Source organism: Carcharodon carcharias, chromosome 9 (genome assembly GCF_017639515.1).
Source record: "Carcharodon carcharias isolate sCarCar2 chromosome 9, sCarCar2.pri, whole genome shotgun sequence".
NCBI classification, from domain to species: domain Eukaryota; kingdom Metazoa; phylum Chordata; class Chondrichthyes; order Lamniformes; family Lamnidae; genus Carcharodon; species Carcharodon carcharias.
Window position 1 is genome coordinate 151,899,137 of NC_054475.1, and position 15,563 is coordinate 151,914,699.

Genomic DNA, 15,563 nt, shown 5'->3' on the forward strand with positions numbered 1-15,563 from the left:
CAAAGCAGCAATAACAGTCTCACAAACAGAATTGTGACTTACCTAAATGACGTTTCCACTGTGGTTGGTACTTACCCACACCAGACAGAGTGTCTTCTGTCAAACAGTGTGAAACCTGTTGAAAACTCAACCACTTTGCTTGTGTTGGTCATTCATCAGCAAAATCAACTACTAAGGCCAATGCCAACAGAAAGGTGAGAGAATGTAGCAAAAGTAGGGGTGGATGCCCCTGAATGTCCTTTGATGCTCTCTTTTCGACACAGCAAACAGTCATGTGTGACAGTGGCCATTGGCTCTCAGCCATAGATGCTCTCATAGATACAGGGACATCTGTCGATGTCATGGGAGACAAAGCATTCAATACACTTCATGATTGTTCCATTCTCCACAATCCAAAGAATCCGAAAAATTTTCCCTTACATCAGTGACAAACCACTGAAAATTCTTGGGACTTTTGAAACCAGTCTTATTCAAAGACACCAGAATGAATGCTGTATTTTATGCCATATCTGAAGAAGGCGACATGATTATCAGCTTCCACACAGCAACAGGTGTCAAGCACTAATCAATTCAGCTAACCCGAATTTTACAAATCCATTGCCTGGAGCTAGGGTAATTGGGGTGGACTTGACTGTCTGCAGCTGGTATTGTAACTGGTCCTGCCTGGCTCTGGGAAGTTCAGCTGAAATTGTTAGGAAACCTAACACATGGTTGCCATCACAAATGTGATTCCTATGCATGCCAACAATATTTTCGAGTTCTATGCTGACCGCTTCACGGGTATCAGCAAACTGAAAGGTGTTACGTGGAAGTTGCAATCCCCAGTGTGCCCCCAGCAGTGAATGAATGGTGGTGAATACTTTTTCATGTCAGGACGCAGCCCTAGAAGGAACTTCAGAGTCTACATGACTTTGACACTATTGAGGAAATTGAGGATGAGCCTACTCCTTGGGTCTCACCCACACAAGTCATCAAGAAACCCAGGAGTGGGAGCCAGATTAGAATCTGCATTGATATGTGGCTATCAAACCAAGCCAGGCAACAAGCTAGATGCTTATCACCGCCGATTGATGACATCGCAGAGATAGCGCATAGTGCTAAACACTTTGCTCAACTTGACCTCAATGCTGGCTACCATCAAATCAAGCTTGCGGAGGAATCGAAGTATCTTCAATATCTTCCAATCACATTGGACTTTTTGGATACAAGGGGCAGAATATTACGCTTGCCCAAGCGTAAAATGATGCGCGATGACATCAGGTGAGCACCCCGATGTCATTGTGCACTCTCGTGATGTTTTGTTTGGCCGGTGCACGCTAGAGTTGGCTGTGCGCCCGCAGACAATTAAAAGGCCTATGAAGGTCATTAAGAAGCTAAAAATTAAATTCAAATTTATGCTGCACGTCCAACCTAACGGTTGGCGGGCAGGTGAAAAGGCCAAGCGGCCTTTATACTTTTTAGGAAGCCTCATCCATGGGCGGGATGGGGTTTCCTAAAGCAAATAAACATCAAATAAAAATGTTATTTTTGAATTAAAAACATGTCGCAGCTCATGTGACAAAGTCATATGAGGGGACATGTTTTATGACAATCTTATTTCCTTTATTTTTTGTTAAATGGTGCTTCATCTCTCTGAGGCAGCTCTAAGCCTCAGGGAGATTGAAGCGCTCTTTTGCGGGCATGCGCAAAGCTCGCGCTAGGGCCTGCTTGCCCTCCTCCCCCCTGCCCGCGCAGGCAGCTTCGAGCGCTGCCGCTCGCGTCCCACACTGGGCGGGCCTTAATTGGCTCGCCCGCATCAAATCGCAGTGCGGTGCTGATCGAGGGCAGCGGTCGGCTTCCTGACTTCCCCCACCCGCCCCTGCCGAGCACCCCCTCCAGGGGCAAAATCCTGCCCAAGAGGTTCAACTTTGGAGTCCACTCAACAGCTGAGGTATTTCAGCACTTGATTCAGTTTGTCCTTCAAGGGCTTGAAGGCACGCGGAAAATCAGTGGTGACATTCTCATCTATGGTTGCACTGAAAGTGAACTTGAGACATGGCATACCATGCCTACAATGCATTAGAGAATGTAACCTCACCTTGAACAAAGACAAATGCTTGTTCAACGAAAACAGAGTCAAATTCTTCACTTATGTGTTCAGCGGTGAAGGAGTATTACCTGATCCAAAGAAAGTTGAAGTCACTGCAAATGCTGTTATTCCTACAAACGTACAAGAAGTGTGGAGTCTGCCAGGACTCATTACGTTATGTAGTCACTTCTCCCTGACCTCGCCACGTTATCTGCTCCCCCCCCCTACGTGATCTGACAAAAGAGACCACCAAATGGGAGTGGACTACATCACACAAACAGGCTGGACACCAGATCAAACAACGATTTTCAGAAATTTGCACAAATGTTTATTTTGGCCTTGAGAAAATCACCTAGCTAGTTGGGGATGCACGCCTGATTGGTTTAAGAGCAATTCTTATGAAAAAGGACAAGGCAGGGAACCCATTAATCATTGTGATGGCAAGCAGATTCACTAACGCCCATACAGCAACGTTATTCACAAACAGAGAAAGAAGTGCTCTCAATCACACGGGGTATCTTACATTTTCATCTCTATTTGTATGGAAGTGAGTTTGAAGTCATAATCAACCATAGACCACAAGTTAGCTTGTTCAAAAATCCACATAGCAAACCTCAATGCTCAGAATACAAGGGTACTAGTTCCATGTTGAGTTTCAGCCAGGCAAGATCAACCGAGCGGACTATCTTTTCTGACATCCATTGCCAACAGTCAGTCCTACCAGTTGTGAGGAAAAACCTGCTGAAGGACATCTTGTCTATGTAAGCCAAAATGCGATGCTGAAGTCACTGAAACTAGCTAACATCAAAATCGAATTAAAACAAGATAAGAGGATACAATTATGTATGATGGCTATGGAATCACAAAACCGGAAAGATGTGATCGAAAGAGCATCTACAAGTAAGGTCACTCATCCACTACAAGGTCTTCACAATGTTCAAAATGAGCTCACTGTTACAATCACATCTGATCTTGTGTTGCGCAGCAACAATATTATCATTCCACAATCATTGAGGGAATGGGTTGTAGGTGTAGCACATGAAGGTGATCAGGAAATTGTCAAAACCAAACAACTCTCTAGGGAAAGGGTATGGCTCCCAGGGATTGACCCCCATGGTTGAGCACAAAATCAATCAGTATTTGCCATGTCAAGCAAACACAATGCCAAACCTTCATGACCCTGTCAAGATGCCTGAACTCCTCCAGGATCATGGATTGAGTTTGTGCTGATTTTGTGGACTCATTCACTAGTGAACACCTGCTTCTTATCACTGACGAGTACAGCAGATTCTCTGTAATGGAAATGGTTACGTCTGCTTCAACAAAAGCAGTCATCCCAAAGCTTGACCATATTTTCACCTTGTTTGGAGTCTCTCAAATGGTGAGAAGTGACAATGGATCTCCATTCAACAGTGATGAGTTCAGTAAATTTTCAAACTATCTAGGCTTCACTCATTGAATAATCACACCCCATTGGCCAAGAGCTAATGGAAAAGTCGAGACTTTATATGCATCTTGAAAAAAGTACAGCTACAGCTGACAGCAAGCCATGGAATTAAGAGCTCTATCAATTTCTTCACAATTACAGAGCAACTTCGCACTCAACTACTGGAAAGCCTCCAACTACACTCATCTTTGCACATCCTAAAAGCTCACATCTTCCTGAGCTACTCCATGTAGCTAATGATCAACATGTACACGAACATCATCAAGAACAGAAGGATTGATTGAAAGTAAATGCAGAGCAAAACATGAAATTCAGAGCTACACTGCTAAAGCTAGGAAATAAAGTGCTTGTGAAGCATGGTAGAAGGCAAACATCATATCATCCAGCCAACACAAAAGGGTCATTGATCACTGCTAAGCGCGGTTCACAAATCATCGCAAAACACACATCATTCTTCAAAGCACTGAAAACACCTTTTGTAAGCATTGAATCTGATTCCAACATCAACATCAGATGAAGAACATGAGTTAAATGGGACTGCACCTGAAGTTAGATGATATCCTATCTGTGAGAGGAAGTATCCAACATATTTAAGTGATTATATTACTAAGTGAACTATTTTCAGTTGGTGAACAAATCTTTCCTGAGTGCATTGGTAAATTAATACAAATGTTTGAATAATAAGTTGAGTGTTCAAGTTATGCTTAAGTTTATTGTTTACACTTTGGAGGCAGATCATTGCAATACACTATATCGCTCATTTATTAAAAGGAGGGATGTAGTGTTTTGAGAATTACAATGTAAGTTCACTTGAAGCTACCATGCACATTTGTACCAGCAGAGGGGTCTGCAACAAAATAAATAAAAGGACACCATTTATTTTGCTTGTGCAGCTTTAATTATGGCTGTCTCTGGTTGTTTCTGTCCCAAGAGTTTCATAGTCACAAGGCCAATGATAGACTTCAAGAGGCTGATGGAATTAGTGAACATGTGACAGATGAAATTTAACATAAAGAAATGCGAACTGATACATTTTGGTAGGAAAAACAAAGAGAGGCAATATAAAATAAAAGGTGCAATTCTAAAGGGGGTGCAAATTGTTGATGGTGGTCGGGCAGATTGAAAAAGGGGTAAAAAGGCACATGCAATCTTAGGCTTTATAAATAGAAGCATAAGAGTACAAAAATAAGGAAGTTTTGATGAGTCTTTAGAAAAGACTGGTTCAGCCTCAACTGGAGTATTATGTCCAATTGTGAGCACTGCACTTAGAAAGGATGTGAAGTCTTTAAAGAGGATGCAGAATAGATTTATGAGAATGGTTCCAGGGATGAGGGACTTCAGTTATGAGGATAGATTGGAGAGTCTGGGGTTATTCTCCTTAGAGAAGAGAAGGTTGAGAGGAGATTTGATGGAGGAGATGCTCAAAATCATGAGGGGACTGGACAGAGTAGATGGAGAGAAACTGCCCCCATTGGTGGAAGGGTTGAGGCCCAGAAGACACCACTTTAAGGCGATTAGCAAAAAAGAAAAACAGAGTCGATGTGAGAAAAAACTTTATTATGCATTGAGTGATTAGGATCTGGAATGTACCACCTGAGAGTGTGGTGGAGGCAGATTCAATCATGGCTTTCAAAATGGAATTGAATAATTACCCGAAGAGAAAAGATTTGAAGGATTAAATGTAAGGGGTGGGTGGATGAGCTGAATTGCGCTTGCAGACAGCCAGTGTGTACTGGATGGATTGAATGGTCTCTTTCTGGGATTGTAATTTGCCCTGGTATTGGAATTGGGATCTGCTCAAATGAAAATAATATTCTAGTACCTAAACAGTACTTACCCTCAGAGGGTTTAGGGTGCATCAGACAAAAGGGGATCTCCACAGAAACTTCACTATAATATAACAGAAACAAACTCCATTACATAAAAGCAGAATACATTATAATAAGCAGAATTGTCAATGATTGAAATATATCTTGACCAGAAGCTTAACTGGACCAGTCATATAAATACTATGGCCCAAATGTTCCAATATGTGGTGAGGTCTTTGATTCAACTTACATTGCTGATGAGCCTCAGGAAGTCCTGACATACAGACTCCTGTAGTATTGAAATGGGCTGTTCCAATTGCCGGTTTTACCCTACCTGGACTGCTCTATGATTCCAGTGACAGTAGGATCAGATGGCCAGAACCACAGACGCTTGGTCTGTTTGCACTACACTTACCCTGGAGTTTACACGGATTTACTTCAGAATTTTTCATAGCAGGTAGAAAACCAGCGAAACTCTAAGTAAATCAGCTGGAGTGTCAAAGCACCCAGAACCCACAGCAATGCTCAGCTCTTGTTCTGATAATGTTGACCCCCGTCCTGGCAATGTTCACCTTCCATACCCCTCCCCGGCCCCCTGGCAATGCTCACACCCTTCAGCACCCCACATAGTGCTCACCTTCTCCTGCCCCCATGGGCCAGTTTTTGCCCTCACAACCCATTCCCCCCTTCCTGCCCCGGCTTACCAGCAGCCCTAATCAGTGCTAATCTGCTCCTGCACCCCATCTCCTGGCTCACCTTGCTGGCTCCTGTTCAGCCGATGTTGGAAGAGTCAGCGTAGTCAAGAAGTGTGAGGGTGGTGAGCATTTTCGTGTGTTGAGGTGAGGGGTGGGGCGCACACTGTCAGAGGTAAGAGGGAGGGGCGAACAATATTGGGGGGGGGGAGGAGGTGAACATTGATGAGAGATGAGTGAGGGTGCTAAACATTTCAGGGTGGGGGTGGGGTGAATACTGTTGGGGCTGTGAGAGGGCGGATTAACACTGTTGGGGGTGGTGGTGTTAACACTGTCAGTGGGTGAGGCTATGCAATTTCAGAGGTTGACATTTCCATTTAAAACAATGTAAATCAATGAATTGAGGACAGCCTTAAGGCGAGTGTCTTCAGTTCATGGCAAGAAGAGGAGCTGTTGATTCGCTGAAATTACATCTGAGAATTTACGTCTTGACTGTGTTCACTCCTCCATCCCTGCTGGAGTCTACAGCGGAAGATGCAAAGTCTCCAGCCTAAAATGATAAGTGGGCAGATTAAATTGGAGTCAGTGTCCGACGCACCCTCTCCGACACTGACCAGAAATTTTGGGCCTATGGCTGCAAGGGTAGGTCAGAGGCTGGGAATACTGAGGCGAGTAACTCACCTCCTGACTCCCCAAAACCTGCCCACCATCTACAAGGCACAAGTCAGGAGTGTGATGGAATACTCTCCAATTGCTTAGGTGAGTGCAGCTCCAGCAACACTTAAGAAGCTTGAAGCCGCCTAGGACAAAGCAGCCTGCTTGATTGACAACCCATTCACCACCTTAAACATTCACTCCTTCCACCACTAGCACAGAGTGGCAGCAGTGTATACCATCCACAAGATGCACTGCAGCAACACCTTCACTCCAAATCTTCAATCTCTATTGCCTAGAAGGACAAGGGCAGAAGAAGCATAGGAACACCACCAACTATAAGTTCCCCTCCAAACCTCACACCATTATTACTTGGATATCTATCACCGTTCCTTCACTGTTGTAAAATCCCTGGAACTCGCTTCCTAACAACACTGTGGGTGTACCTGAACCAGATGGCTCCCCACCACCTTCTCAATGGGAATTAGGGACGCGCAACATGGTCACCTTGCCCATGATGGATGGACATATCTCATGAGCGTATAAAATTAAACCCCAACAGTTAATTCAGCTGTGGCTCTGTCACTATGAAAAGCAATGCTCAGAATCATTGAATATTGATATTGGTGAAATCTTGCTGACCTTGAAGTGAGGTCTCCCAAGATCCTGAGGAGAGGAAATAAAAACAGAAAGAGAGATAAGAACACAAAAAAACATGATTGATAATTAAATAGATGACAGATATGGACTTTGAATTTGATCCATGTGTTAGCCAATTTTACATGAATTACTTGGATTCCTCAGTGTGGTGAGCAGGACGTGTCTTCCCATTTCCAGTTGGAAATGCATGGCCCATGATAAGAACAAACAAAAGACAAGAAGCAGGCATTAGGTGCTTTGCAAGTTCAAATAAGAGGGCAGTGTTCATGCCCTGCACAAGTCTCCTCCAACACTATGTACTTCATCTCACCATATCAATATAAACTTCTGTTCCTTTCTCCCTGATGTGCTTGTCCTACTTCCCCTTAAATGCCAAGGAGAGATCATGTCCTATGCTGAAATTGTGCTGAGATGGCTTCAGCTGGGATAATATTAAAGAGTGTTACAACTGGGTCAAGGAGTGGAAAAGCTAATCACTATTCACTGCTGGGGATGTTTGGGTTTGAAATGCAATCATTTCTATATGTCCTATCTGGCTTTCTGAAGTCATGTAACTCTGTCATGAGCCAAGCTCACTGGAGGCTGCCAATTAAGATCAGTTCAATAAAGACCTACAATGAGAAAGCACTGAGAAGCTCCCCTGTCTTTAAACACAAAGCATGGTGTCAGAAGTGGGATAAAATAAAGTTTCAAAATCCTGGAAATGCTGCAGAGAAGACAGCTCAGAATTCACACAGAAATTCACAGTTATACATGATCAAGCATGCAAATTTGTTTTTTGTTCACTAGGAAAAGGAGGATGTTAGCATCTTTGTTTGGTTTGAAAAGGGGGATGTTTGGATTTGAAATACAATCAGTTCTACATGTCCTGTCTGGCTGTTTGTAGTCATGGGACTCTGCCATGAGGCAAGCTCACTGGAGGCTGCCATTTGAGATAAGTTCAATAAAGACCCATGGCACTGAGAGGCTCTGCTGTCTTTAAACATGAAAAAGGGATGTTTGCATGGATGGTTGTCAGGGTGAAGATGGTAAGTGGATTGACAGGGTGCCCCAATGGCTGAATGGATTGCTTGAGTTCATGGTCTGGGCTTTATGACGAATGGCTACATGAATGAGGCACCAGTGGCCCTGGAGCTGTGCCAAACATCAGTCAGTACATTCAGGAGAAGAGAAGAGAAAGTTGAAAAGAGGAAAAAAGTACAAACGGAAGGTTTTTTACTTGAATAAGAGTGGGACCCACTCTTATAGTGTATCAGGCAACAGCAAATATTAAAGTCAGGGTTGCCAGCAATCTGTTTTCAGGATTGTATCCAGAAAGTTTAAAACCTAATCCAGAAATGATCCAATCTAACAAAAGATTTATTTCGAAATACTTAACCTATCCCACCCCTTGTAGATTCACACTTGGCAAGAGGCTGCAACATCGATCGAAATAAGGTTACTTACCCTCCCCGGGAGACTATCACCTTCACTTTAAGCAGGTAAGACACAAGGATTCCGAGGGTCTCTTTATCCAGGCCTGGTCTGAGCCTATCAAGATTCAGAATTAAAAGCACAGGTGAGAAAGTGATTGTGGTTTGAAAAGGGGACTGTACCAGAGTGGGCAGAATGTGGGAACATTTTTACCAGACCTTTGGAGGTGGGTTTAGAAGTTGCACGGGCGAGCAAAGTGAGATAAATATGCGTTGGGCCGGTTTGCCAACACGTTCCTGCATCCGGCTGCTTTTCCCGGTGACAGGCTGAGTTTGATGTCAGCAACACGTCCGACAGCAACCGGAAGCCAATTGAGGTGGATGAATACTGCAATCCTCCAACTACAAATTTTCCAGCATCACACGGGCCCCTTGTGGTATCAGCGCCTGCACAACTTAGAGAAGGGGGCTACACAGGAGGGAGAATGCAGCAGCCCGAGAATTCAAGGCTTTTTAATCTTTGCTGGCAGAAAACGGCAAGGCTGCTGCCCGCTGCTGGCAGGAGCTCGCCATTGCATGAGGTTCTCCTGGAGCCTGACATCTTCGATTATGCTGGAGGTGATACAATGGTAGACATTCCCCTTGTACTGACGGTGCCTCGATACATCCCTCCATCTCTGCTGCATTCCCCTCAGCAGCACTCCTGCTGCAGACACAGTGAAGGTTGCCGGCCTCTCTGGCAAGATGTAAGCACATAAAAACACAAGAATTAGCAGCAGGAGAAGGCCATTTGGCCCCTCGAGCCTGCTCGGACATTCAATTAAATCATGGCTGATCTGATTGTGGTCTCAACTCCACTTTCCTGACTCACCCCCCCATAACCCTTGACCTCCTTGTTGACCAAAAATGTATTTAACTCAGCCTTGAATATATTCAATGAACCAGGCGCCACTGCTTTCTGGGGAAGGCAATTCCACAGACAATGAGGCTATTGGATAGGGCTCCCAATGGTGGATTTTTAATTGTCCGCCTTACAGAAGAATGAACTAGAAGGCATGCCACTGCAGAGAGCGCAATCAAAGCCTGAAGATGATCCTGACATCAGAAAAAGCCTGGAAAATTCCCTTCATTGCGGCAGTATACAGGATGTTTGAGTGTTTATTTTCTGTAAGTCTAACTTTGTCATTACTATCTTTGATACATTGCAAATTATTTCTTACATTTTCTTTCACATTTTATGATATCTCATTCGATCTAACACACCTTAAAACGGACAGGTCTGAGGGGATTAGGGAGCGTTTCATTGGACAAGGGGACAGGCTGGATCGTGGTAATGCTGTGGAGTCCCTGGGCAAGGGTTTGGTTAGGCCGAATAAAAGGGCAAGCTTAAGGTGGAAGGGAAATAGCTGATGGGTTCAGATTGTGATGGGATGGAGTTGGGATGGATCAGATATTAGGCAGGGATAAGACAGAGTGAGACATTGTTTAGGGATGAGACTGTCGGACCTGAAGCAATGATGGGACACTAGGCTCAGGCTTGTGAAGGAGAAGGGTGTGGAGATAACAGCGCAGGGTTAAGTTGGTGGTCAGACAGCAGGATTGAGAGGGGGACAATGGGAGAGACAGGACAGAATGTTAACAGATTTCATTGTTAACTAAAGGTTGCACATGATGAGGCAGAGGGAAAAAAATCCTAATTATCCTGCTGAAATTCATTACCATATATCTGTATGGCATTGATCAGCATTCTGGATTAGATTACTACTTAACTTCTAAAACTGGACTCTGTACTTGTGTGAGCTAATGCACTTCTTGTTTGTGAAGTGTACAACAGGAATCAATCACGGCACTTACATGGTACTAGAGGCTAGGTTTGTGTCCTGATGTTTGAGTTTGCCATCCAAGGCCAGGCCACGTTTCTGCTGGTTGTTTTCCAGACTAGGGGTGAGGCTGTAAACTTTGGTGAAGGTAGAATTGGGAGCCACAGTGTCACTGGAATCACACACAATTTACACAGTGAAATTGAAACACTTCTACAATGTTAAACAAAGGCTCGTTTACAAATGATTTTCAAAATAGGTTGGGTGGGCAATGATGCAATACCTCCTTGTATAATCAGTCTACTAGTCAGAACTACAACATTCATATTTCACTAGCAGTGTGGTCTCCAGTGCTACTTAAAAAAAAAATAATTATTAATCATTTTCTCCTCATGTCATACACCATTGTCCAGCTAGAGGGCAGGCAAAGGTCAGCTCCCAATACAACTCAATAACTGGTCGCTGAGAGCTATATTAATATGACCCAAAGTGATCCCCTGATTTTCCCTCCATTTCTCTTTGCATATTTTCCATTGTGGGTTCCCATCGTGGTACAGGTGAAATTCGTGAGCCATTAATTAGGGAACTGAAGTAACAGAGACACTCAGATTAAAGCAGAGAAAAGAGAGCCTATGCTTATTGCATGCACACACACACACACACATACACACACACACACACACACACACACACACACACACGTGTGCACGTGCACGGGTCTAAACATATTCACCCAAGCAACATGTATTGATGTACATAAAATTCCTATCCCTCTGAACACAGGCTAAGAATAGAGACCATGAATCTGCATTTCAGTCATTCAGAGGAACAAGCTTAGACAATCACATCTATCAATTTCTTGGTACTTTTTTTCAGTAGACGGACTTTAAAAATTAGATATAGAATTCTGATGGCTCTGTTGGTAAAAATGATAAGGCAATCACCATTAGAATGAATGAAAACTTTAGTGGCAGACAACTCCGGACACCTCCATTTCACAAAGATTAAAGAACCCCCAAAAAGGAATGCTGGGAATTTCCTGGGAGCTCCTCCCCCTCTTTCGCCAGGTATATAAAAGTGGAAACACTCCTCACTTGATGATGACTAATTTCAGCTAATCCAACTCTCCTTCTCTTTCTTCTTTCCTCTTTTTTTCTGCAGGGACATATGTGAGCTCCACCTGTTATACTTCTGTTCCCATGCAGCAACCTAGGGAAAGCTGATAACGTTTGGTGTAGCACATTGAGATGAAAATCAAGCTGGTGCTACACCTCTTTATATTTCCACTACTGAAATTTCACACATTGGTGCATCTAATTGCAATGCAATGTCTCTCACACACACGACAGTGTACAAAGATACATACACACATATATATGTGTAGATATACACATATATACAAATAGACATGCAAACATTCCCACAGAGCACTGACGTGATTCATTTCCCAATGCAGCCGTAACTTACTTTGGTTCTTCCGAACAGACTGTCTTTGCATATTTGTCAAGTTGATAGAGGACTATATCTGTGACCTGATCAACTGATGAGACAAAAGGACAATGAAATTCACAGTAGTTCATAGGGAATAATCACAGCGCAATACCATTAATGCCCTTTCTAATATGAACTAGCTAATCAAATGTTGAAACTACACTTCCTTCTTAGGTTTGCAGCTGATACTCCCTGCATCCTTTTCCTGGCTCAATATTTCATATGTTTGATTCTGCTAATGTTCTAATTCCCCTAAACTATCTGGGAGAATGTTTTAGAGCACAAAGTGTAATTTAGTGACGAGTGCAAAAGGTTGCACCTTAGTGGGACAAAACAGTAGGCAACATTATAGCAAAATGGATGAAGGTAGGGACACCCACTTTGAACCCAATGCTTTAACTGGTGTATTCTCCACGGCAACGCCTCTATCAAGCAGAGTCTGCCTGCCGACCGATCAGCACTCTTTTCTCATACAGTATAAAGTTGTTGCTTCCCCTGACATTGGGTATTCTGGCGAATGTCCTGATGAGTGCATGATGAAAAGCTTCGACAAAATGTATTTTTTCAACAATACTCAGGCTCTGTACAACCAAATGACTAATGGAGCATAATTAGTAAAAGGTGACTCAGGCAACTTAAAACTGACATGTAGGGAATGTTGTGAGGCAATTAATAAAGTTTACAAGTCCAGGGTTATATATAGCCAGGCTGCCCATTGAGGCTACATAATACATTAGCCAAAGGCCACTCACTATGGGGGCTGTTTATACTCCCATTATCAGATTATTAAATGCTCAACATGATCAGGTTTGGGTTGGTGGTCTGGGGGGGCCGCTTAGCTGGGACCAAGTGAGGACTGGATGAGCAGCTCTGCGCCTCTTGACCCGCAGAATGCCTAAAATCAAAATAAATTACTTACCTAGCTGCACCTCTTCTGGCCCCACAATCACCCTTCCAACAGCTCTGGACGGAGAGGCATTCACAGCTCCTCTCTCTCAGGCCTTTATGACAGATGGGGTTCAGATGACAACATTGGGAACCTATCTGCACATTTAAAGTAGGACCTCACTTCCTTACTGCACGTGCTCTTCACTGCTCAAAAGAGCAGGTTAACACCTGGACATAACAGGAAAGCAGCGGGTTCACAGTGGGTGTCACTACCCTCATGTTAACTGGCCTCTTGGCTACTGCTAGATGGTGTGAGTTAAAATTGTGGTTCTTGTCTTACACCATGCACATCAGTACTCTCACAGAAAAACAAACACAATTGTGCAAATCAGGAAGCTGCACCTACCACATAACTTAATCTTCTTCACCACTTTACTTGTGTTGTTGTTAATGTGGATGGTGACTTCGATCGGTTCACCATGGTAATACATCTGTAAAAGAATCACTAAGATTAAAAGCAAAATACTGCGGATGCTGGAAATCTGAAACAAAAACATATATTTCACCTCAGTTCTATTTTTCTTTAGTTCTGATGACTCGAAACGTTAACTCTGTCTTCCTCTCCACAGATACTGTCAGACCTGCTGAGTTTTTCCAGCTATTTTTGTTTTTGTAAAAGAATCACACTCAGCTTACATGATGCTGTTGACTCTGTACATTTTATACAGCAGGCTGCGAAGTTTAGACCTTTGAAAAGTACCGATTAGATAGCAGTGGAGATAAGGGGTTGATTTTAATGGCAGAAAGGGCTGTGCAGTAAAAATTACCTCTGGAAACTTCTTGCCTGCTGCCACTTTGACAGAGCCCATTTTTTTAGGTGGCGTTAGTTCTCCCAGGTCAGGTGGGAGCCTCATAAATACAAGAAAATAGAGATTCTAGGCTCATTAGGTTCCAATTGTTTTTTAACTGCTGACTGACTGCCGAGTGAAATCTGGTCTGCAGGGAGAAGATGACCAGTAAGGTAAGGGTTAAACTTTACGAGCCTAGTAATTAGGAGCAAGGAGGCCACATGTAAAGACTGAGTGTCCGCTGCTCCGGGCTTCACATCTGACCAACTGTGAGACACTGCAACCCCACTGACTTACCTCAGTGCTTATGTGACCGCCACGCCATCCAATCTTTACCAGTTGGCACCTTGCTGCTTCTATTAGCCCCTTTTGAGTGGACATTTGTCTAGTGGTTAGAAACGAGGTCTAGAAGTTAAATTGATGGTGGTGGGATGAGGGACAGCAGACATTGTGCAGAATCTTATGGTGGTTGTTTGTTGTCAGGAGTTGGCGTGATCTTCTGGAAGGCCGCTTCCTGATTGCCACCTTCGCATCCACCATCTAATTAAGGGCAGTGGGCTGCAGGCCCAATGAGAGGGCAGTTTTTCCTGCCTGCTGCCCCGACATGGGGGCATGGACAGTCTAGCTACGATAGCCCCTTGGATTCTGCTTTCACTGAGCTGCCATGTTCCACACTCAGTGGGAGTCCCCTCTGATACCAGGAAGATCCTAGCAGAGTCCTATCCATTGCCCACATTAGCCTTCTATATATTAATTATTGGCTATTCACTGATGCCAAGTGGGTAGCCACTTCCACTGTTAATATAGCTGCAACTCTGGCATCTTTATAGACAATATAGAAAATTGTCCATATATGTCCTGTCCACGAAAAGCAGGACAAATCCAATTTGGCCAATTACTGTCCCATCAGCCTCCACTTGATAATCAGCAAAGTGATGGAAGGTGTCGTTGACAATGCTATCAAGCAGCACTTAGTCAGTAATAACTAGCTCACTGATGCTCAGTCAGGTTCCACCGCAGCCGCTCTGTTCCTGACCTCATACAGCCTTGGTCCAAACATGGACAAAAGAGCTGAATTTCAGAGTTGAGGTGAGAGTGACTGCCAATTGACATCAAAGCAGGATTTGACCAAGTGGCTTCAAGGAGCCCTGGAAAAATTGAAGCCAATGGGAACCAGGGCGAAAATTCTCCACTGGTTTTAGTCATATCTAGCACAAATGAAGATAGTTGTGGTTGTTGGAGGCCAATCATCTCAGTCACAGGGCACATTGCTGCAGGAGTTCCTCAAGCTATAGGCCCAACCATCTTCAGCTGCTTCATCAATGACCTCCCTTCCATCATAAGGTTAGAAGTGGGGATGTTCACTGTTGACTGTATAATGTTCAGCACCATTCACAACTCCTCAGATACTGAAGCAGTCTGTGTCCATATGCAGTAAGACCAGGCAACGCTCAGACTTGGGCTGATAAGTGTTAAGTAACATTCGTGCCACACTTATGCCAGGCAATGACCGTCTCCAACAAGATAGAATCTAACCATCTCCCCTTGACATTTAATGATATTACTTTTGCTGTATCCCCCCACTGTCAACATCCTGGGGTTATCATTGACCAGAAACTGAACTGCATGGGCCGTATAAATACTGTGGCTACAAGAGCAGGTCCAAGGCTGGGAATTCTGTGGCAAGTAATTAACCTTCTGACTCCCCAAAATCTGTCCACCATCTACAAGGTACAAGTCAGGGGTGTGATGAAATACTCCACACTTGCCTGGAT

At 43.8% G+C, this 15,563-nt stretch overlaps 1 protein-coding gene across 1 annotated transcript in view; it reads right to left on the reverse strand.

Moving 5' to 3' along the window:
* Nucleotides 1–15,563, reverse strand: part of LOC121282099 (beta-arrestin-1-like) — a 62,128-nt gene that overhangs the window by 12,013 nt on the left and 34,552 nt on the right. Inside the window, exons 10-14 of the mRNA XM_041195563.1 lie at nt 13,347–13,431; nt 12,029–12,101; nt 10,596–10,733; nt 8,776–8,859; nt 5,353–5,405 (exon numbers count right to left, since the gene is read on the reverse strand). Coding sequence (XP_041051497.1) covers nt 5,353–5,405; nt 8,776–8,859; nt 10,596–10,733; nt 12,029–12,101; nt 13,347–13,431 — 433 coding nt within the window. The remainder of the gene's footprint in view (nt 1–5,352; nt 5,406–8,775; nt 8,860–10,595; nt 10,734–12,028; nt 12,102–13,346; nt 13,432–15,563) is intronic.